Genomic DNA, 24,181 nt, shown 5'->3' with positions numbered 1-24,181 from the left:
GTAGGTTCATTTATTTAACATACATGATTTGGGGCTCAAACTCTGAACTCGCTTTCAATTTCTACTTATTACTATGTTTTCTTAGGCCAGTCTCAAATCTTAATGCATGTTTCATAAGAGTGTCATCCACATTAAATAGGGTGCCACATAAGCAAAATTGCTGACTGGCAAGGTCATTAAATGAAGGAGTTTCATCTGATGAGAGAGGAGTTTCATCTTCATAAAACTCATGTGGCTCGATTACTTAGTTTATAGTCTTGGTAACTGTGCCATGAAACTATACATTGAGACTGGCCTTAGAGTTCATTTTTCTTATTATGAGCCTCACTATTGATGTTTTTCGAGTGTATAGGGGAGGTGAGGTGAAGTGTGTGTGTGTGTTTTGAGCTTACAAACTAAGTCCAGACTCAGCAATAGTTTAGGGACAAAATATAACTTTTTTTCATAAATACAATTAAGAACTTCCTTTTGTATTTCGAAACTTGCACTTGCAGCAACATGTACAATAATGTATCCAGTTGTGGAGCTGCATCAAGCGCACTAGCAGCTGCAACAAAAAGCCAAAGAGAGCGAGTGCATTGTACTTACTCGTGTTTGAGGGAGCAAGATAGTGGCATACAAAGATAAACATATCATCATTGAGTAGTGGCAGCAAACCCAGAGAGGTCTAGAACTTAATTTGCAAGGTCATGTGCGACCCGTCGTCCACTCCGCGTCATGCTTGCCTCCTCCCCTGTCCCATCTCGTGCACACGCCCACTCCCACCGCGTGCCCCCACTTGCACCGCCGAGCTCCTCCATCCCCTCCCCTCCCCTCCCCTCCAACGGTGAGGTAGGCCTCCTTCTCCTCCTCCTATATCTGTGAGCATCAGAGACGAAGATGACAACACAACAGTGCCTAGGGTTCAGTGAGGAGGAGATCGTCAGAGAGGGAGAAGAAGCCAACTCTAGCGGGCTATAGAAGGGTCCGGCCAACCAAGGAAGGAAGGTAAGCCAAGTGGTGGGGAAGAAGGTCGGTCGGTTTATGGAGCCTGGCGGTGGTAGTGGTGGCTAGGCCAAGGACGGACGGGGGCACCATGGCTGGAGCTTGGTGTCGCTGGTGACTATGGCTATGGTGGAGCCCCAGATGACGACGACAACGAGTGCTTGGGTTCGCCAGAGCTCTGTGAACCCTAACGCCCTAGATGGTGGCTAGCAGTGGGGTGTGGAGGGGAATGACGAGCAAAAACGGCAGCGAGGTTAGGGTCGAGGACAAGGCGCGAAGGGAGGGCCGCGGCGGCGGGGTCGAGGATGAGGCACAGAGGAAGGTCATTGTGGGATGTTGGAGCGCACAATCCGTCTCATGTTAACTGTCTCCAACCTAATTAGACTTTATTTGGCATAGCTCTAGTTTAACTGTTTAAGAACAAAATAAGTTCTAGGAACTAGGTGTTTCTAGTTCTATAATTTTTTTAAAACATAGAGTTATTTCAAGCCGTGAATAATTTTATCCTTCTCTGAATAAATCAATTTTTAAAATTGTATTTGATTTCGTAGGAAAAAGTAGAACCAAATAAATATAATATAAAACTATAGTTTATGATATATTTAATAATGATACTAATTTAGTGTCATAAATCTTGGCTCTCTTTTTTTCAAAAAAATAGTCAATTTCTGGATGGAGGTCTTGAGAAGCTGTTTTTGGAGAGTTTTAGCTTTATATGAACAGCTATATCGGTACAGCTTAGAATGATACGTATTTTACATCAGTAAGTAAATCAGAGTTAAAAAAATAGACACATTACTGAAGGGAAGTTAAACATGAGAATCCTCCAACTCCAAGCATACAACACATTGTTCAATTCAATCGTCGACTAAGCAGCTTGGTTAACAGCGGTCACCCGCGCGCTGCGACGCGGCGACCGAGCTTATTCCCTCCGTGCGCTACTTCCGCGACCCCGTCCTCCTCGTGGCCGTCGTCGGCCGCGGCGGCCGCGGCGGGCCGCCTACTAGCAACGCCGCCGCCACTGGTGCCCTGGTTGATCACAGCGCACCGCGCGTCGGCCGCGGCCGCGCCCTGGTTGACCTCCTCCTCGAACTCGAAGTCCTCCAACCTGAACGCCGGCGTCCACGGCGCCTCCGCCTCCCGCGCCCGCTTCCTGCCCTTGCCCCGGCCGGACGCTGCTGGTCCGGTCCCGGCGCTGTACAAGCCCCTCAGGGCCCGGATGTTGGCGAGGAGCGCGTAGAACCGCTCCACCTGCTCGTCGTCTTGGTCGTCGTCCTCGCCGCAGCTCTGATGACGAACCGCGGCCGCAGAGCCATCGGCGCCGCCGCTGCCACCACCAGCATCGGGCAATGGCGCCGGCTGCTGCTGTTTCTGCTGCGGCTCCGGCGGAGGCACCGCCGCGCCGTCGTCGTGGCTGTCGCTGGCGGTGGCCCGTAGTAGAGGCTTCTTCGTCGTCTCTGCTCCAGCTCCGCCACCACCCATCGCTAGGCTAGTGGCCGGCCCTCTTCGTGTCCTCCGGAGCTCAGGCAGTCAGGCCTGGTGCAAGCGTGGTGGGCGTGGAATTGTGAAGGAAAATGGACGCGAGTGTGTGGAACGGAAAGCTTTGTGTTGGTTGGTGCGGTTGGCAAGTGGTTAAATAGCGGCCGTGTCGGTTCACTAGTCACTACCGACTGCTCAACTGTATACCCGCACACATAGCCTTCTATTTTTCCCATACCTAGTTTCCTTTCCAGCTTTTTTAAAAACCGCAGCCCAACCAAACACACTCTTAGAATTCAGGACTGCAGTAGTGCGAGAAGAGGCAACTGATTTACCAAAGACTCGACCATTATAGAGTACAGTACCATATATTAGTAGCCATCAAATATTTAGACATATACATAGAGTATTTAATATAGATAAAAGAATAAAATAATTATACAGTTTGGTTGGAAATCACAAGACCAATCTTTTAAGTCTAATTGGTCTATGATTAGTCTTAAGTGCTACAATAATCTATATGTGCTAATGATAGATTAATTAAGTTTAATAAATTCGTCTCGTAGTTTTCAAACGAGTTATGTAATTAGTTTTTTATTAAGTTATGTAATTAGTTTTTTATTAATATCAAATATTCCTTTCGACATCGTATAAAATATGCGACGTCACACTCAAACTTTGCCCTCCCTAACATTTGAATAGTTCTTTCGACAGGACATGTGTCACCAATAAATTCATTAACAGCGGCTCATCCGTACGGTTACCTTTTTGATTCCAGGCCTAGGCTAGCAATTTGCATTCTTGAGCGAGGATGAAAATAAAAAAATAAAAAAAACGGACGAACATCTTTTTAATCCGCAGTGACTGCGCTAATCAATACTTTCTCCGTTTTTGACTTTCAAAACATTGTGTTTGACTGTTCGTCTTATTTTAAAAAAATTATAAATTATAAAATAAAAAAATTATTAAAGTATACTTAATGATAAAATAAATCATAATAAAAATTATAATATTTTTAAAAAAGAGAATTGGCTGTAGAACATGTAGAATGGTGGTCATTTGCCAGCGGACACTAGAAAAAATTAGATTGTTCAAAGACACTCTGTTTCTTATCAAATTTGCTGGCGGACACTACGTCTAATCAAACATTATTACAAAATAAATATAAAATCATATAAGTGCTAGAAAATTATACTATAAATTTTTTTACACTCTACATGATGAGAACTATAGTGTAAAATATTGTTTATATTTTTAGTATCTTACTAATATATTAACTAATTAATCATGGTTATCTTTGTCTATTTATGAAGAGGGGCAAAATGGTCATTTCAGTGCAAAACAATATTTTTACACTATAGTTCTCATCATGTAAAGTGTCAAAAAAATTATAGTATAATTTTCTAGCACTTATATGATTTTATATCTATTTTGTAATAATTTTTTATTATACGTAGTATCCGCCAGCAAATTTGATAAGAAACGGAGTGTCTTTGAGCAATCTAATTTTTCCTAGTGTCTGTCGGCAAATAGCAACTATTCTGTATGTCCCACAGCCAATTCTTTCTAAAGAAATAAATAAAACAGATGATTAAATAAGATATCTTAAAGTAAAAAATGATACTCTTTTTAGGACGGAGGGAGTACATGAGAAGTTGGATACAAACCATGGGAGTATAGTACAATTCATTATGATTCAAAAAAAACATGTTCTATCATGGCCGTGCTATGGCTCCCTTTTGATGATTTTAGTGCTAGTACCTTCACCGATGGAGACACTCCCAGATCAAGCTATTTCTCTGATGTCCTACGCTTGGACCTCACGCAGTTTTTGCTCCACTGTTGTATAATTATACGTCAAATTTATCAATCATTCAACAGTATTTTTCCTCATAATAAATTAGCAAATAATAATATTTTCAACCAAGAGAACATGCTAAACCTCCTGTGCTGAAAGGTATGCATGGCACCAGCTGCAGTTAGTGTGCCCCAGCCGGACGTGCTAAAAGTAAACGAAGGAGCAGTAACAGAAAATACGAATTCAAATAGGTGACCCCACAAGTGATCATAGTTCCTTACGGTGGAACCTACCCACCTGGGTTTAAATCTCCGACTTGACACGGATGTTTGCATTTTTCTGAATTTATTCTATGATTTAACGACGCGTCGACAACAAGACATCTATGGTGACTTCATCAATCTCGAGATTTGCCATTCCAACTCGGTTCTTCGAAGGTTTGTGCTTGTGTATAGCGTTCATATGGGGAAGTGTGCGCTTGTGTATATGAGCGTCTACGTCTAACTTGGTCTCGCAAAAATGTTTCTCTTTGATTGATAAAATCTATTTCCCATCCTTCAAGCACGGCATGCCAATTTAAAATCATAAACTACAAAACCGCATGCTCTTCTTCAACTGGTGTGTATAGCATTCATAGGGGGTAAGTGTGCGCTGAGTCTCACAAAAAAATGTTTCTCTTTGATTGATAAAATCTATTTCCCATCCTTCAAGCACGACAGTCCGATTTAAAATCATTAACTACAAAACCGGATGCTTTTCTTCGACTGGTGTGTATAACGTTTATAGAGGTAAGTGTGCACTTGTGTATTTGAGCATCTACGTCTGTAACTAGGTCTCGCAAAAAAAAATCTCTTTGATTGATAAAATCTATTTCCCATCCTTCAAGCACGGCAATCCGAAATGTTTCTCTTTGATTGATAAAATCTATTTTCTATCCTTCAAAAAAAGGCAATCCGATTTAAAATCATAAACTACAAAACCGGATGCTCTTCTTCGACTGGTGTGTATAGTGTTCATATGGATAAGTGTGCGCTTGTGTATATGAGCTTCTATGTCTATAACTGAGTTTTGCAAAAAAAAATATTTCTCTTTGATTGATAAAATATATTTCCCATCCTTCGAGCACGGCAGTTCGATTTAAAATCATGAACTATGCTCTTCTTGGACCGGTGACTGGTGAGATCAGACAAATTAGGTCCACTAATCTATTTCCCATCCTTCAAGCACGTCAGTCCGATTTAAAATCATGAACTACAAAACCGGATGCTCTTCTTCGACGGGTGACTGGTGAGAGAACGGACAAATTAGGTCCACTAAACGGTATCAAAGGTGATTTTTGTTTAAAATGATTAAAAAACTAGTTTAATTTCTAAAAGCATTATCAATTTGTCGATGTTCTATTTTAAGTTATTTGAATTACATTTGTTTATGTTCATAATGTTTCATTGCTTGTAGACATGCTTGTTGATTAGTATTAAAATTATTGAAAAAAGTCTACATACCCCCCAAACTATTTAGGGTGGAATACTTAATCCCCCAAACTATAAAACCGGATATTCTACCTCCTGAACTTTCAAAACCGGTCAAATAACCCCATAGAGTGGTTTTACAGAGTGGTTTTGTCTTTTTCTTTTTATTTATTTCCGCTGAATCTTTGAAAAATCATAATAAATCACAGAAAAATCATAAAATAAAATATTCAATTTTGTTGGACTCTTGATGAGTAGATCTACACGGTGAATATATAATATTGTATACTTTAGTACAAAGTTTTTTGTTGTAGCTTTAAATCTATGTTTTTTATAATTAATTTGAATAATTCATATATGTAGTTTCTATGGTCCAATTGTGGTAAAATTTTTATGGTGGACTCATTATTGTATGCTTGAGCTATGGTAAAAATTTCATACTTATTGAATCACGTATTACTTAGTTATAGATAAAGCATAGATTTAACAAGAATAAAGGTAAATAAATCTATAACTAAGTTATAGTTGATCCAATGGGTACAAAACTTTTACCATAATTCAAGCATACAATAATGAGCTCACCATAAAAATTTTAGGAACTACATATATGAATTATTCTTATTAATTATAGAAAAACATAGATTTAAAGCTACAACAAAAACATTGTAATAAAGTATACCATATTATATATTTATTGTGTAGATCTACTCATTAGGAGTCCAAAAAGATTGAACTTTTTATTTTATGTTTTTTTTTGTGATTTATTATGATTCTCCAAAGATTCAGCAGAAATAAATAAAAAAGAAAAAGACAAAACCACCCTCTAAAACCACTCTAGGGGTTATTTGACCAGTTTTGAAAGTTCAGGGGGTAGAATATCCGGTTTTATAGTTTGAGGGATGAAGTATTCCACCCTAAATAGTTTGGGGGGTTATATAAACTTTTTTCTAAAATTATTGTCTTGTGCTCTGCTTCACGTTGATTGCATGATGTTTGTGACACTTGTTTCAAACTTATAACACAATTAGGTACTCAACATAAAGTAAAGCGCTATCCATGTAATGCCTACATTCAGTACAAATATGGTTGGTGGTATCTTTCACATATTTCTATTCATTCATAGTATGTGAGATCCTGTTGGTCGATCTCCAGATATGATATACTCCAACATGATAATTTAAATAAACAATAAGTACAACTATAAGAAATAAAACAACAGGAATTGAAATAAAAAGTTACAAATAACTAAATAGATCACTCACTTATAAATAACTTTTTAGAACAATACTGGTACTAGTTTCATATTGATTTAGTTAAAATAAATTAACTATGAAATTTTGGAGAATAAATTGATTTTGTTATTTTCTAGAAAAATAGAAAAACCATATCTGAAACCAGCTAGAGGACCAAATTTGTTTGGTTTCAAAAGTTGGATGACATTTAGAACCCAGTTTCACACTATAGACCACAAAATTCACACAGTTGCATACATTGTGATGCCTCGCTAGTTTTAGAACATACTAATATGTTCTCTTCTTGAGTACTTCACGATGACTTCATTTGAACTATTCTCCCAATTTTTTAGCCTCCAAGAATGATACCATGCATCTTGGCTCTTTGGCTTATGGAGCTTTGGAGGAGCTTCACCGCACTAGAGCAATCAGACCCATTCAACACAATGACAATTAATCTGCTAGCGATCGACCATGGATTGGTATACTTGGACTTGGGCACCGCAGCTCTCACATGGTGTCCAACATTGGTATCCTATTTCCTACTCTCCTTCCATGTCCACACTCCAATGCCATTCTTAGGGCACCTGCAACGGGGGGTAGTAAGCGGGTAGGAAGCATTTAGTGCAGTCTTACTATACACTATGGAGACAGGTAGTAACAAATTCCAGGTTGTAGTACTGCTTTCGATAGAAAGGAAATAAACAATACAATGCTTGCATTAGAAAATTGAAGAGCGGTTGGTCGTTTCTGGCTGTTGTATTCTAGCTATTGCTCCTTCCTGTAGCAGACACTTCTTCGTCAACATTTTCCCGTTGTTGCTCCTCCTTCATGTAAGGTTTTCTACTGTTGTTGGTGCTCCTTTACCTACAAAACAGAGGCAAACTCAGGACATATCACCACACCACCAAACTTATATGGCCTTTGCTGTGGTACTCCCAGATGACTGTGGACCGTTCATTTATTTCGATCAGACGGTCACCATCCTCTATTACCTCATAGGAGGTAATATATGAAATATATATTTATTTAATTTTTATTTTATAAAATAGGGTAAATAAGTAAAGTTTTAAATATAAAAAAATCTTCTTTTTAGATTTAATTGATGCATGCATGATCTTTGATTGATATGGTAAATCTTTTTGATTTATAACTTTGTGTTTCATATATTTTCATTACTATATTTTTTATGTCACTTTATAAATTTGATTTTGCATGTGATAGTACGTGATTACCATGTGTGGCCGGCTAGCTAGCTGGTTGGTGCGTGTGTGTGTGTGTTGGTTCGAGGTTGATGGAAACCTGAGCCATGGTCCCCTTAACACGGCTTGCTCGGTGACATTGCGAAAGCATCTTCTTTCTTGATTGAAGGATATATGATTCTGAGATTTCAGGGAGAAATCAGATCGAGATGAACTCACGGGGAAGAACAGGTTGGAGCGAGGATTTTCAGGTGCCGCATGGAAGGGAGCGATTAGCATGGCCGGGCGCCGCGGGAGGAAGGTCCGGATCTTGCGTGATTTGGAGGATTGGGACACGGAATTTCCTTTCCATCATTAAGGAGATAGGGGGGGTTCTATTTTTGTTTTTCTAGATTTATTAATTTATTTAGTAATTTATTAAACTGTGAAAAATCAATGGCTCAGATTGATTTGAGATATTACCTCCTAATAGGTAAAAGGTGTACCTTAGCATTGCCCAACTTATATACACGAGATGGATCGATCCAACCAATAGAGGTTTCATGAACATTTTGAACCAAGGCTCCTCAAGCCAGCATTATGGGAGTAGTAGACAAGACTCCCCTCCTCAAATTCCCTCAACATTCTTGCAAGCACATCCTATACATTCCTCCCAATCCCTGTCACCTAATTTCCACTAGTTTCACCCATTTGGGCTTGCAGCCAACTATCAAGTATATGGCAATTCTCCTCCAGGCTTTCATGGTTTTTAGTAGCAAGGAATTTGGCTACAATCTAGACCAATAAACTTCCAAGGTTTTCATCCTCAAGGTTTTCAGCAACAAGAAAGTTAGGGGTACTCATCAAATCAAGCTGTTGGATGTGCTTCTTTTCATGGATCTAAATCAGCCTCTCCAAGCCCTGCAACACATGAAGAGAAAAACTTTGTTAGTATCAAAGATTCAAGCGGAGGTGAAGAGAAAAAGAGGATAGAAGAGGCTAGGGGAAGAGAAGAGAGAGAAAGGAGAGGTGTAAGGTTGAACTGGACAGAAGATGAGAACATAAGGCTCCTTAGTGCTTGGGTAAACAACTTAGTGGATTCCATAAATGGAAATGACAATAAATTAGAACACTAATAGAAATATGTACCTGCAAACTTGAACAACAATGCACCAAGCAACTGTAAAAGGATAGTTGTGCAATGCAAGACACATTGGCAAGGTATCAAGAAGGAGGTGTTAGATCGAGGACGAGTGGGTGAAGCTGCTGCCGTGGAAGAAGAGATGATGAGGAACAGGTTTGGCGACGGCGCCGATCCAAGGAGGAGGCGGAAGCACCCTAGGAGGAGCCGACGAGGCGGCAGCGGCATTCGATTGTGAAGGTTGGAGATCTGAAGCTTCTCTCTCTGTCTCGCGAGAAGGGTTATAGGAGGTTGGAGATCCAATTTTTTTCCCTTTGCGGGTCCCACCTTAAACAGGATGGACATTGTGCGCCTAGTTGTTCACAACTACCGCCTGCACCTTGGACTCATGGTACTACTGATTCTGGTGGCATACATTGCGCCTGCTCTTAGCAAGGGTTCGTTAGAGCATCCCCAACCGTTTTGCAAATAAGCTTTGCATTCATGTATTTGCAAAAAGTCTTAAAAACACTTATCCAACGGTTTGGCATTTAGACTTTGCAATTTTGTTAACTTGACAAAAAGAGAGGAAGGATTGGCATATATGCCAAACCTGTTCACACTTGGCATTGGGAAATTGGTGCGAAGTGATTAATGCCAAACCATTGGAGATTGCCTCTTTTCACCTTTGCCATATTATTTTGAGACTTGGCAAACTCCCTCATTTGCCAAATCAATTATGCAAAACGGTTGGGGATGCTCTTACTCCCCATAATTTTTAGTGGCACCACGTACTTCTTCCCCTGTTAGGCTGCTGCTACCCACCACGGTCCTTTGCACTTACACTATGTTCTTGTATCACCTTTCATAGTTTCATCATTAAAATTCTAATAGCTGATGTTCACTAATTCACCATATATAGATATAACTATTTCAATTAATTCGTAATGCAACATCCAAAAATAAATAAAAGAGAAGACAGAGACCGACAGGACACAGCGGTAATACTGTAATAGTAAAAATGATCCTGCTGAAGGAGACATTTTTTAGGAAAAAAAAAGGAGTTATTCTCTGTTTTTATTGAAAGCATGTAAATTAAAAGATTTTCTCAAAGGAGACTGTGACCCTTGGATATTTCTTGTTTTCGCTTTCTCTCGTCACAGAGTGACAAGGACTCATCTTCCGGTGGAATTTACTTTGCTCCATCCAAAGTAACCTCAGCTAAAAGTGAGACACACACACACACACACCCATCCGACGTAACGGTGCCTACATCATCCCATCCTGCCCGTGGCAGCAGGGTATCAACGGTGACTCCTCCGAATTATGGAAAAAGTCTACACCCAAACTATCTAGGTAGGCTACTTTAACTCCAAACTATAAAACTGAATATTCTATCTTTTATTTTTTTTTTCTAAAACCAGTTAAATAACTACCTTGAGCGGTTTTGGAGGATGGCTTTGTCTTTGTCTTTTTTTATTTATTTCTGACGAATCTATAAAAAATCATAGAATACACATCCAATTTTGTTTGATTTTCGATGAGTAGATCTACATAGTGAACATATAATATAGTATAATTACCACGTGGTAAGCGTGGAAAGCACCTCTCAAAAAAATATATAATATAGTATAATTTAGTATAAAGTTTTTGATGTAACTTTAAATCTATGTTTTTCTATAATTAATTAGAATAATCCATATATGAAGTTTCTATAGTCGAATTATGGTGAAATTTTTATGGTGGGCTCATTATTGTATGCTTGAACTATGGTAAAATTTTCATATTTATTGGATCACGTATAACTTAGCTATAGATAAAGCATAGATTTAACAAGAATATAGCTAAATAAATCTATAACTAAAGTTATATGTGATCCAATAAATATAAAATTTTTACTATACTTCAGCCATATAATACTTAGATCACAACAAAAATTTCATCATAATTGGATCATAGAAGCTGCATATAAGAATTATTCTAATTAATTTCAGAAAAACATAGATATGAAGTTATAGCAAAAACTTTCTACTAAAGCATACCGTATTATATGTTCACTGTGTAGATCTACTCATGGAGAGTCCAAGAAGATTATATTTTCTATTTTATGATTTTTCTATAATTTATTATTTTTTTCAAAGATTCAACGGAAATAAATAAAAAGGACAAAACTGCTCTTCAAAACCGTTCGAGGGGATAATTTGACCGGTTTTGAAAAATTTAAGAATAGAATATTTGGTTTTATAGTTTGGGACGTAAACTAAGTCTATCATAGATAGTTTGAGATGTCACATCGACTTTTTCCTCCAAATTATCAGCGAAGGTGCTCTCGCCGCTGTGCGCTTACGCCAGACACCGGGTCGATGGCTCGACGCGATGGCGACGTGGAGACGAAACACAGTACTACACAGCACAGAACATCCTGGTTTAGGCCTTGTTTAGTTCAAAAAATTTTGCAAAACCGACACTGTAGCACTTTCGTTTGTATTTGACAAAAATTATCCAATCATGGACTAAATAGGCTCAAAAGATTCGTCTCGCCAATTTCGACCAAACTGTGTAATTAGTTTTTATTTTCATCTATATTTAATAGATCATGCATGCGTCTAAAGATTCGATGTGACGGGGAATCCGAAAAATTTTACAAATTTTTTTTGAAAACTAAACAAGGTCTTAGTTTCTAAAAAATTTCAAGATTCTCCGTCACATCGAATATTACAGCACATGCATGGAGTATTAAATTTTGACGAAAATAAAAACTAATTACACTAAATCGCGAGATGAATTTTTTGATCCTAATTAGTCTATGAGTGGATAATATTTGCCACAAACAAACGAAAGTACTACAGTATCCAAAATCTAAAATTTTTGCCAACTAAACAAGGCCTCATATTTCTACTACAACCAGTACAGTACAGGCCTAGAGTAGAGTAGTTGCCGGAATGACGTTGCGGCGATGGCGTCAGCGTGGTGCCGTCACGGCGTACACGCGCCGCCAGTCACGCGCCCCATGCATGGTCGCCGCTGAACGGTGGGCCGCATGCCGCCCGGAGCAGGTGGCCGTGCGACGGCGTCCTCGCTCCCCGGCATGGCGCCGGGCCGGTGACGTGAGTAAGTCGTGACTCGTGACAAAAAGCGGCCGGTGGCCAGTGGTGTCAGCGCGGTGGTCCGGCGCGCCGGAGGCTGGATCTCGCGTAGCACATGCATCCCACGGCGACACGGCGGCGGTGCAATGCAATGCAATGGCAACGCGCGGCCAGCGCTGGTACGGTGGTCCATGCATGGCATTTGGTTTGGATTCGATCGGCTCGCCTTTGTCCATGACGGCGACCCATTTTTTGGCCGTGTTGTGCGCGTGCGCCGGCCTAATTAAGTCTCTGATGAAATCATGAATCATGGCCCCGTCGATGGGGATGGGAGCGTGTGAACATCCCGGACCGACGACAGCTGCAATTATATGGTGTTCTTCGATCGCTACCTGCGCGCGCAGCTAGATTTGGTTTGAATTGTCTATCCAAGATTCCTCCCTCTTACTAATTTACAAATGCAGTAGTACATTTTTGCAGTTCATTATGGTGCAATGTATTAAATGGTAGATTTATCATAATAAACTAATAAAAAGTTCTAAATAATATGCCGTACGAGGGATTTCATCCGATTCTAACAAATACCAGTACCACCTTGGCCTGGTTCCAAGTAAAATCTCATCATTTATTTATTGTCAACTTATTGCTTATCCTCTTTATATATAAGCTTTATTTGACGCTACTTCATAAACTTTGCTTCACAAACTCTACTGTAGACTAGTTCTGGAGCACCGTTTTTGGATCTATTTGGTTCTACTCACTCCGTTCTATGTTTTTTAGCCAAAGAAATGTTGCTCCATATCCATAAGAAAAGGTGGAATTACGAGAATACCTAAAGAGATGCTTTCACTCCAGTTTTTTGTGGAGCTACTCCACGATAGAGTTTGTAGAGCAGTTCCAAGCAGGGCCTTTGGTGCTCTCACAACTCCACCTTTTTTCTTGCAGCAGAGTTTGTGGAGTTGCACCTGTTTAGCTGAAAAATGTGGAGCGAAACTGAAAAATGTAGAGCGAAACCTATATGTATATATACTACTCTTATTTTTAGCAGAAACCAACGCACATATGCTTCACAGTACTCTCTCTGTACCTAAAAAACAGACGTCTTGGGCTTTCTATTCTACTTTTACAAAAACTGACGTCTTATTTGCCCTCTGCTCGCGCAGATTTCACACGCACATTAACAGTAGCCTGTAGCCCGCATTGCCCTCTGCTCGCACAGACTTCACACGCACATTAACTGTAGCCCGCAGCTAAAGATGTGCAACGGGCTGGCACGGCCCGACACGGCACGGGCCCGTGCTAGGCACGGCTCGTTAAGGCACGGGCCCGCATGGCCCGCGTGCCGCCGTGCCGGGCCGACACAGGACACCATGCCTAGCTAACGGCCCAGGCACGCGGCCCAGCAGGCCTTCGGGTCAGCCCGCAGCCCACACCACTAATTTGACAAAGCAGATTGAATGTCAAATTTAAAAATACCAGATTTGATCACAGGAAACACAAATAAAGCAAATAAACAAGATGTACCCAAAATGATCTCCATGAGCTGTCTGCAATGCCGCCTCATTAAAAACCTTTCTAGGTAAAACACACACCTCGTGAGATAAAACCCTAGAAAGGAAAAGAGTACGGCCAGCTCATGGAAATATTCAATCATCAAAGATTCAAGTATCAAAGTTATTACAAGCCAATATTCAAATGTTTTTAATGTCTCTCATCTCACTGCCTAAATCATCTTAAGTCTTTGAAGCCTCTGTTACTTCGGCATCTTCATCAAGGAACTGGTTGTTCATGTAGTCTTTTAACTCTTTGTCCACCACAGTGTGCTGTCCATGCTCCTCGCCAAGCTCCCAGTCCTTGGTGCAGATCAGCATCTCTACAGTGTCGGCGCCCCATCGCCGTCGTCGCTCCTCAATCACCCTGCCAGAGAGACTAAAAGTAGACTCCAAAGAAGTAGTTGATACAGGAACAGTCATAATGTCTTTAGCCAATAGACAGAGAACTGGAAATGTCAGTTTATGCTCATGCCACCAGTTGAGAACATCAAACTCATCATCATAGGCAACAACATTGTCACTGTCAAGGTAAGAAGTGAGCTCAGATATGCCAGCAGATGAAATAGATAAAAATGATGAACCATTTGGAATAGATGTTCCAGAAGAAATTGATCCTCCAAAAATCCTGCCCCATGCCTGTTTCCTCTTACCTGTCAGGCCAGATGGATGTGTAGTCCTAGCTGGCCTAGCTGCACCAAATCTAGATTCATACTTGTCATACAGTGCATGCAACTCAGATTTAACCTCAGCAAGATAAGCAATGTAACTGATATTGTTACACTGAGAAAGCAAGTCAAGCACATTTTGTAAACCTCTGATCTTAGCCCTTGGGTCCAGAACAAATGCAAAAGAATATAACAAGGGTATTTTTTTCCAGTACTTAAGAAATTTAGTTTTCATTGGCACAACAACATCACCAAGCTGGTTATCATTTTCATAATTTCTCAGGTGGGTAGCAATCTCAAGAATGTGATGCAGTACTAGTGGACTAGTGGGGTAGTACACACCAGAAAGTGCAACAGTTGAATCATAGAACAATTCAAGAAACTCCAATACCTTTTCAGTAATGTACCAGTGTTGTTCATTCAAAAGTGCATATCCAGATTAAGAGTTGATGAAAGCAGAAAAGACAAATCTATATGGCATCAGATGTTTAAGCATAAGATAGGTGGAGTTCCATCTAACATCCATGTCCAAACAAAATTTACGAGGCCTGATATCCTTAGCAAGATAGTAGTTCTTGAATTGAGCAACACGATGATTAGATGAATTTAGAAAATTAATTGCAGTTCTAAAAACTTTTATGAAAGTTTTAAGCCTTTTCAAGCCAGATTTGACAATCAAATTAATTATGTGGCAAGCACAGCGCTGATGCACAACATGATATATTTTTTTAGCATGATCCCTAGGGCCAAGATCATAGCCCAAGTAACCATCAAGCATAGGTGTCAAACCACTCATAGAAGTTGTATTAGCAGAAGTATTATCAAGGCTAACAGCAAACACTTTGTCAATTAGGCCCCAATCTCTAAGAGATAACTTCAGCAATGTTAATACCACTATGAGTCACTTCAATCAATTTAAAACCAATGACAAATTTTCAAGTTCCCAACCATTAGTGATATAGTGTGCAACAACAGTTATGTAATCTTACTTAGAATTTCCAGACCAGATATCAGATGTCAAACAAACAGAGCTCACATCAGGAAATACTTCATTTTTAAGGTGCATCATTTTCTCATTAAAAATCTTAGACAGGTCTCTAGAAGTGGTATATCTAGACACTCTCTTATATCTAGGATTGTGAGCACGCTGGATATACTCATCCCAAGCATTATTATCAGCAACAGAAAATAGGCAGATCCAGTCTAGCTATCAAACGACAAAGCTCAATCCTAGCAACTTTAGGTGAATACTCCTAATTTCTATAAGATCCATCAGGGTTTAAAGCAAGCCTAGTTTGAATCATACTAGCATGATCAGATTTCTTTTGGCATGATGTATGATGGCGTTTTAAGTGACCAGTGCCATTAGCAGAAGTTGCTGACAAACGAGACTTACAGAGTTTGCAAACAGCAAAACAACGATCCTCACCATCAACAGTATCATGAACTTCATCATAGTGTTCCCACACAGGAAATCTACGCTTACTGTTGCTGGCCGATGATGCAAGAGAAGCAGCGTCGCTAAGAGAAGGGGTAGAAGAAGCAGGAGCACTAGGCGCCGCCACTGCAGGAGTGCCGGGCGCTGCAACTGCAGGAGCGCCGGGCGCTACCACTGCAGGAGTACCCCTGCCACGGCCAGCAGCACCAGCACCAGCCGCATTGTCACAGCCACGGCCACGGCCACGACCGCGGCCACGTCCAGCACCAGTCGCAGGAGAAGCACGACCAGCACCAGAGGTAGCCGATGGCACTGCACCGAACAAAAGGTCAGCGACATCGGTCATGTCGTCGTCGTCTTCTCCGGGCAACCCGCAATCCCTGAGCTCATCAGCCAAGGTTGGCAAGTACGAGTAGCCGTCCTCACCATCGTTGTTCGCCATGGCCACCACTCGGCACCGTTCCTCAACGTCTCTAGCGGCACCAGCTTCACGCCGACGACCTGTGAACAGAGAAACGAACTAGGGTTAGATGGATCTAGGGTTTAGTCGAAGAAGGGTAAGAAGAAGACGAGCGATCGTGCTTACCTGCTCCGAGATGGAGCCCGGCGCCGAAGAAATGGAGAAGAAGAGCGGCGGATAGACGGGGAAGAGTTGAGACAGAGCCCGGCGACAAAGAAATGGAGCAGACGAGCGGTAGAGACAGAGAAGAGTGGAAGACCAACGAGGATCTTATAGATCCGGTGGTGGAGAACTCGCTGGAGTGCAGGAAGACGACCGGTGGCCGGTGGGGAGTGGCGGCGTAGGCGGAGATTTGGGTTTGGAGCAGGGTGCGGAGAAGCGGCGCGGGTGGGGAGGGGGAGCGTCGAATGAGATTAGGGTTAGGGCGTCCCCTCCCCCTTCCTCGCCCCTCGGCTTATATACTGCCCGGGCCGCTAACGGGCCGACCGTTATTTGCGGGCCGTGCCGTGTTGCCCGCCGTGCCGAGGCATCAGCCCAGGCACGGCCTGCTACGTGCCGCGGGCCGGCACGCGCCCGTTTCCAACCGTGCCGGGCCGTGCTCGGACCAGGCCGAAATGCCGTGCCACAGGCCGTGCCTCGGGCCCACGGGCTGCATGCACATCTTTACCCGCAGCAGAGTCGATGCGACGTGCCGCTCATCCATGCAGAAATCGAAGCGTTCAACAAAAAAAATGCGTCTCTGAGGCTTTGAACTCGAGACCTCAAGGCTAGCATCCTCACACATTAGCCATCTGAACTACAAAGCTTTTTTGAAAATAATGTACCCGCAGTCCTATTTAATAAGGGTAAAGAAGGAAAAACACTCTTTAATTAATCACTCATTGGTTACCACAATCATGTCCTAAACGTCAAGAATTTTGGGTATGGACGGAGTAAGTACTAACTTTAGTCAAAGATACTCGCCACATTTGACTTCATAAGATCTTCAAAACTTATCTTTTATCGTTAATATCTTCTACAATGTGCTCTCAAAATCCTCCAAATTTGAGGTCTTTTCAAGTATTTTCCAAAGAAATTTACAAATATCTTAGAACTAAAAAAAATTAAAAGTTATTGATGTTTGTAGTTTTTAAGGCTTAACCAAATCTATCCTAAAGGACATATTTTCATGACCGGATGTAGTCTATTGGTATACATCACCGGTTTTATAAGTCGTCTCAGACAATATCATGCATGAATTTTGATGATGTGATGAGATAAAATGGGGCTAGGACAAAAAGAACGATGTTTCTCAAGCCCTCTTCCTCATGAGCTAAAGTTTAGGATTATAAGTTTGCTTGTGCACCAATCTACGAGTTGTTGCCAAAGCTATTACAATCACGATCTTAAATATCATGCTAAAAATCCAATGCTAGGATCATAAATCATGGTGTGACTACAAGAGGTCAGGGCTGAGGGACTAGCCCACACATAGCATGGAGGAAAGGGCAGCAGGGTACGGTGGACACAGACAACTGACATGGAACAATGTGCAAGGAGGTGGGGCTAGCCACGAATGTGGAGGCGAGGGTGGAGGGGCACGTGTGGATGTTGGGGCTAAGGATAGTGCAAGTGTTGGTCGGAAGAGTCCGGACATAACATTACTCGAGAGAAGAAAGGATTAGAAAAAAAGTTGGTAACAAGTGGGTCCTACATGGTATGTGCCGACGAAAGCTAGTCGGTAGTCTACCTTGGGGTATACCCACGGTATTAGTTTATCGATAGACGGTGCACAAGCTACGAACTTGATGGTGACGCAAGACACGGACAAGGTTTTTATCCAGGTTCGGCCGCCGTGTGGGCGTAATACCTACGTCCTGCGTCTGGTTGTATTGAATTGTGTTGAGATAATCTGTCCTAGGGGGGTCCCTTGCCTCTCCTTATATAGTCCAGAGGGCAGGGTTACAGATCTGGAAACTAATCCTAGTCGGTTACAATTGCCATAGATAGTACAATATCAATTCCTATTCTAACCGACTAGAATCCTACTTGATCCCTTCGTCTTGTTTCCTCGCGTGAAACTCCGAGCAGTTGGATCAAGCCTCAAATCTGTCTCGCGATGGGCCAAGGCTCCTGGCCCAAGTCTAGCTGTAAGGGTATAGGGATTTATACCCCCACAGCTAGTCCCCAAGCACCATGTATTGTGATGTAACACGCCGTCTTGAGCTTCTTCGACCAGTGAGGCTTGACATCTTCGATTAGCATGAAAGTCGCTCCAATAGTTGCAACGGTATTTTGACCAACTCAAAAGACAGTTGATCAACATTAACATCGAAGAAGCAGGTTGTTCGAAGAATGCATGGTGCTCTTGAGAAACAATATTTCTTTCCCGATGAAGTGTGCCCACTTTACTTTTCTGCATAGTAAAGTCTGCCAAAAACAAGCAAGTTCACCGCTAGGTGAAGTGTGCCCACTTAGTCCCCGAGCCTGGTAGTAAGTGACGTAGGCACGTGGTGCCAGGGTCTAAAGAGGAAAAACCACATAGAAAATCTGATACTGAAATGTATTGCCAGATGCATCGTACCGATGTAGTCCCCGAGCTTGCTGGAAGGCGAAGTATGAGCCTTGTAGCAAGGTCTAAAAAAATTAAATTACGCCTCAGTTGTATATGAGTCCAATTTATATGTAATTGAGAAGAACAGTCCCCAAGCTGTGGTTGGATAGTGAACGAAGCAAGCCCCGAGCACCGTGAAGGGAGTGATTGACGAGTTTCCGAGCACGGTTGAGAATGTAGACGTGCTCGGTGGTCGGTACAGTCCCCGAGCACGGCGTAGGGACTGGTGGACAAGTCTCCGAGTATGGTTGGGAACGTAAACATGCTCGGTGGTCGGCACAGTCTTCAAGCATAGCGTAGAGAGTAGTCGACAAGTCCCCGAGCGTGGTTGGGAACGTAAACGTGCTCGGTGGTCGGAGCAGTCCTCGGGCACAGCGTATGTAACACCCAAATCTTGGATTTCAATTAATAGGGTTTAATTTGATTTATTTAAGTATTTTTGTGAGCATTTAAACCTAGCAAATAAAATTTATTTTGTGGAGAATAAAATTCATCATAAGGCTAGCAACATGCTTTTGCATTCATGCTGAGAATAACATTTATTTTTGTGTTGTTTGTTTCTGTTTTTGTCTTATTTGTTATGTTCAACAAAATACTGTTTTGGAAAATATTTTTGGAGAATGAAATCAGAAAAAGAAAAAAAAAGAAAAAGGGGGAAGAACCCCAACCAACCCCGTGAGGCCCAACCAAACCCCCCGGCCCCGTTTCTCCCGCAGCCGAGCGGCCCAGCTCGCCAGGCAGCGGCGCTCCCTCTCTTCCCTCTCTGGCCGACAGCTGGGCCGTTCCCTTCTCTCACCGCCAGCCGGGCCCCGCACGTCAAGCACACCCTCTCACCTTTCCTTCTTCTTCCCCGCCGTGACGCGAGCAGGGGAAGTTTCCTCCCCGAGTCGAATCCGAACCCCGCGATTTCCTTGCCGTTTTCGTGGAATTAAACCCCTATATATGCCTCAAGCCTCGGCCAAACTCCGTTCTTTCACCGCACCGCAAAAAGAAACCCAGAAAAACCCTAGCCTAGACGCCCGACTTGGAGCTCGGGACCCCGCCGAAGTGCGCCGCCGCAAGCCGCGCCCTCCTTCGCTCTCGGCCCGAGTTCAGCGCCTAGGTGGGCTCGCGACCTCCTCCTCTATCTTCCCATGGTCTCGCTTCTCGATTTGGTGCACTGAATGGAGAAACTCGATGTCGCCGTCGAAGCACACGGCGGCGGCCATGGCGCCACCGCACCGGCGCCTGCGTCCGGCCGGCCGCCGGCCACCCCCTTTTCCCAGCGCGCCCGATGCCGTCCAACCGAAGATCGACGGCCAGGATTAAAACATACCGTTTCACCAGGGAGATTTGCTAAAGAGTCCTTGGGATTTTCCAGGAGTTAAGCCGCGGTCCCTGGCGCATTTTCGGCTTTACGCTTTCCAGTTTTAAAAACGTATTTTCTGTCGGCTGAGTTTCAAAGGCGCTTTCCAGGATTTACAGAATTGCCATTGGATTTGTTTTGCTCATAAAATATTCGTTTTAACTCCGTTTTTGCCCATTCAAATTTTGTTAGATTCGTATTTACGAGCTCTACATGTTAGGAGTATTTATTCTCTGTTTTGAAACTTTTAAATTCTGCAGTAACATTTAATTAATTATTTCTCTACAGGAAATCTTAGAAAATTCATATCTTCCACGTTTTAATTCTGATTTTCGTGAACTTTACGTTTGTGTGATCGTAGCGCTGCGTAGAATATTTTCATAAACTTTTATCTTTGATTTCTCACTGTTGGTGTAATGTTCTAATTATATCTTGTTTGCTTTGTGTATGATTGTCTCCATTGGATAGCGTGTTGTTGATTGATGTTTGGGAATAGACGGTGAGCCGTACGTTGGTGATCAAGACCAAGCCTTTGTGGACCAGCAGGCTCAGAAGAGCTTTGAGCAAGGCAAGTATAACTTGGGATCATCCTTGTTACCTATTCACTTATAACTACGCATATATATCATATGCATGCTATCACCTTGTCGACCTTAGCACAATCATAGATGATTGTTACCTGGATTCCTTGTTACCTACTTGATATGCATTTGGTGTAGATGTGCTAGTGCTTGATATAATCCATGATCTTGTAAGATGATTAATAGCTATGCAATGAACGTTAAATGATGACAAATAACTATATGAGATCTTGTCTGTAAGTGATCACCGGGACAACAGTGCAACCATGGGGGCTATAATGGATCTAGCTTTAGCTCAGTATGAAGACTTTTTCTAGCTTGTTAGAGGTCACCCGAAAGGGCGGAGGGGCTGAACCGTTTTAGGTATAGTGTGAGCCCCTATCCCTATGTGTATAGGCTGCGCGTCATTGTGCCATTCGGAAGGGGAGTATCTATATCTGCGCGCAAAGGAAACCTTACGGACCTGACATGTTAGACGAACTTTTGAAAGGCTTCATAGTGATCCCTGCCGACCTCCCTAGGAAGGGGGTTAAGAGATTAGCTACCTCGGGCGAAAGGGTAAATCATGACTCATGGGTAAAGATGTACAACCTCTGCAGAGTGTAAAACTAGTATACTAGCCATGCTCACGGTTATGAGTAGCCTTGGGGGTTCTTGCTGCGCCGACGATGAGCTTATTAGGTTGTTATGTTCATTTGATTATCGTTTATGCTATGGATTAATTATGCTTACACTTGATCATGTGATTAATGGATTATTTATGCTACCTTGACATTTGTTATATAATTATGAACATGCTATCCACTATTAAAAGCTAAATGCAGTCAAACCAGTTGTTAACACTAGCTAACACCACTTAGATACTAGGTTGTCATCCCCAGCATGGTGCCAGAGTGTACAAAGGTATTTAGAAATGTAAAGGCTCTCTAGAAATTAATCTATTCTATCCACAAGCACACAGATAAAACACCTCATTGTAGCATTTCACCAGGATAAGTATTCCAGGTATCGTTATTTATAATTTTGCTCAACGGATCTAAGGAGATTAAATTAAGGGCAAAATCTATCAAGGCATAGACTAGAGATAAACTTGCAAGAACATGATTACTAATGAGAAACTCGTCACACAGTCACTTACTTTAGCAGGGGGTAAACCATAAAGATAATGATAATGAATTATAAGTTCAAGGGATAAATAACACAGCGATTAGAAAATAGACTACTCCTCATATATGTAGGTGATGTCGGATTAGCTAGAGAATGGATTCTAAGTTATCTACTAACTACTAAGTCATAATCTACTCTAGTTATCTACAAGATCATATATAGCATAAAAGACTCTTCATTCATGTATAAGGAACATTGCTAAAGTAAATCAGAGCATCGCAAGACTTACTCCACAATACCGGTTCTGCCTGTCCTATCAACGGAGGGTGGACTATATAAGAATCAACGAAGCTGTCACCATCGCGAACTACCACACGACCCGGCCAACAGGATACATTTGTAGATAAATAACATCTAAGCACCATGCTCACATGTGATCTATCACCTAACTCCCTCGCGTCAAGAGCTAAGCGCTTTGCAAACTTATACATAAACTCATTATCAATTAGAACTATATCAAATATAGAACTAGAACAAACTAAGAACATAATAATTAGAGACATAATGCAATTAGAACAAAGAATTAGAGAAAGATATGAATATTACCAATCTTTATTACCGAAGATCCGAATCCAGAGCGTAGTGCTCTACTTCTCTAATTGCTATCTAATCAAACCTCTAAACTTGAAGGATTAGGGAGTAGCTAATTCTAATTCTCTGTGGGAGAGAAGCTCTACACCCTAACTTTGATGGCTACCTCTGAATAATGATTTCTTCTCTTCTCCACTCTCCTCCAGGGGGGAGAGGCCTTGGTTTTATAGTCCCTTCAAGTGAATTTGAGCCATCGGATCAAACCGACATTGATTGTGTGGTTTAGGTTGATCCTTTAGGTCGGTGGAGTTTAGCCCCGAAGCAGAGTCCTGATTGGACTCCTGGCCTGGGCGGGCGCCCAAGGGGGGTGGGCAGGCGCCCTGCCCCCGAGCCCAATCCTCTTCTCGTTCGTTCTCGTAGCTTCTAGACTCTTCTAGATTGAAGAAAATTGCGCGGCACATAAGTATCTCGTTGTAAACATGACATGTGGGCCTTCTCTCCATATTCTCTGATAACCCCCTGCAGAAATAGATAAACACCAAAGCTCGTGGAATTCTGTTAGATAAAACCCTAATTCTAGATGTTTGTTTCAGATTGATCATTTTCCATGTTTATTTGATTATTAATTTTAGTACTTAAGGACCGTCAACAAACTCCCCCAAGCTTACCCTTTGCTCGTCCCTGAGCAAATAGCTAAACTCAGACGAATCAGGAGTTGCTTCGATGTTTTCTATCCTGACAGGCACACATGCTTTTATGTAAAAATTCTTCCAGATTAGAGTGAAGTGTTATGGAGTTTAGTACCTGCACTTAAGTCTTAAGTAATTGAAATATAAAATAATTAAGTCAAGCACTATCCCTCCTGTTATACTTCACCTTTATTCCAGAGTTTTTCATAAGTTTTCAAAATAAAGCACAGAGTTCCCAGCATTGATTCTCTCAAGTCTCTCTATATGTAGTATTTGTGGATCCTTACCAAAATGTCACTTACCTATAGCTAATGGAATATTTAAGTGGAGCTCATAGGAGTGAAAAACAACTCATACATATGTTGTCTAATCGAGCCATGGATCCAAAGGAACTCAGCATATAATTAAGTCAAGATGTGCATGTGTGGTGGAGTAATGGTAGTGATGGTGATAATAAAACTTACTTCTCATTGCTCCTCATATTGCTATCTCTCCTCCTCTTTGATCTTTGCTTTGGGAGAACATGGGCTATCTTTTTCTTTTCTTTTTCTTTTTTTCAGGTGGGTAGTAGATACCCCTAATTCTACTATCGAACACTTGTCCATTTTTTCCGCTCAAGTGGGCATCTTTGTACCCCTAATTCTACTCCGGACACTTGTCCATTTTTACCTCTCGTCTCACTCTTTTTTTTCTTTTTCGAGGTTTCGAGCACTTGCCCCTTTTTTTCCTCGCATATTTTTGCATAACCCGTGCCTATTCTGCATTGAATCTTTTTAGAGAGAGAGAGAGAGAATAACAATATTTGGGACA

The 24,181-nt window shown here is 41.7% G+C and overlaps 1 protein-coding gene and 1 pseudogene across 1 annotated transcript; one reads left to right on the top strand and one right to left on the bottom strand.

Moving 5' to 3' along the window:
- On the bottom strand, window positions 1,876-2,466 carry LOC8062710 (NRR repressor homolog 1). The gene has a single exon (XM_002439627.1). The coding sequence runs from the start codon at window positions 2,464-2,466 to the stop codon at window positions 1,876-1,878; it is 591 nt and encodes a 196-aa protein (XP_002439672.1).
- On the top strand, window positions 8,442-9,522 carry LOC110430461 (annotated as a pseudogene).

Source organism: Sorghum bicolor, chromosome 9 (genome assembly GCF_000003195.3).
Source record: "Sorghum bicolor cultivar BTx623 chromosome 9, Sorghum_bicolor_NCBIv3, whole genome shotgun sequence".
NCBI lineage: Eukaryota > Viridiplantae > Streptophyta > Magnoliopsida > Poales > Poaceae > Sorghum > Sorghum bicolor.
The sequence above is the reverse complement of the archived record's forward strand: the minus strand, read 5'-3'. Positions and strand labels throughout refer to the sequence as shown.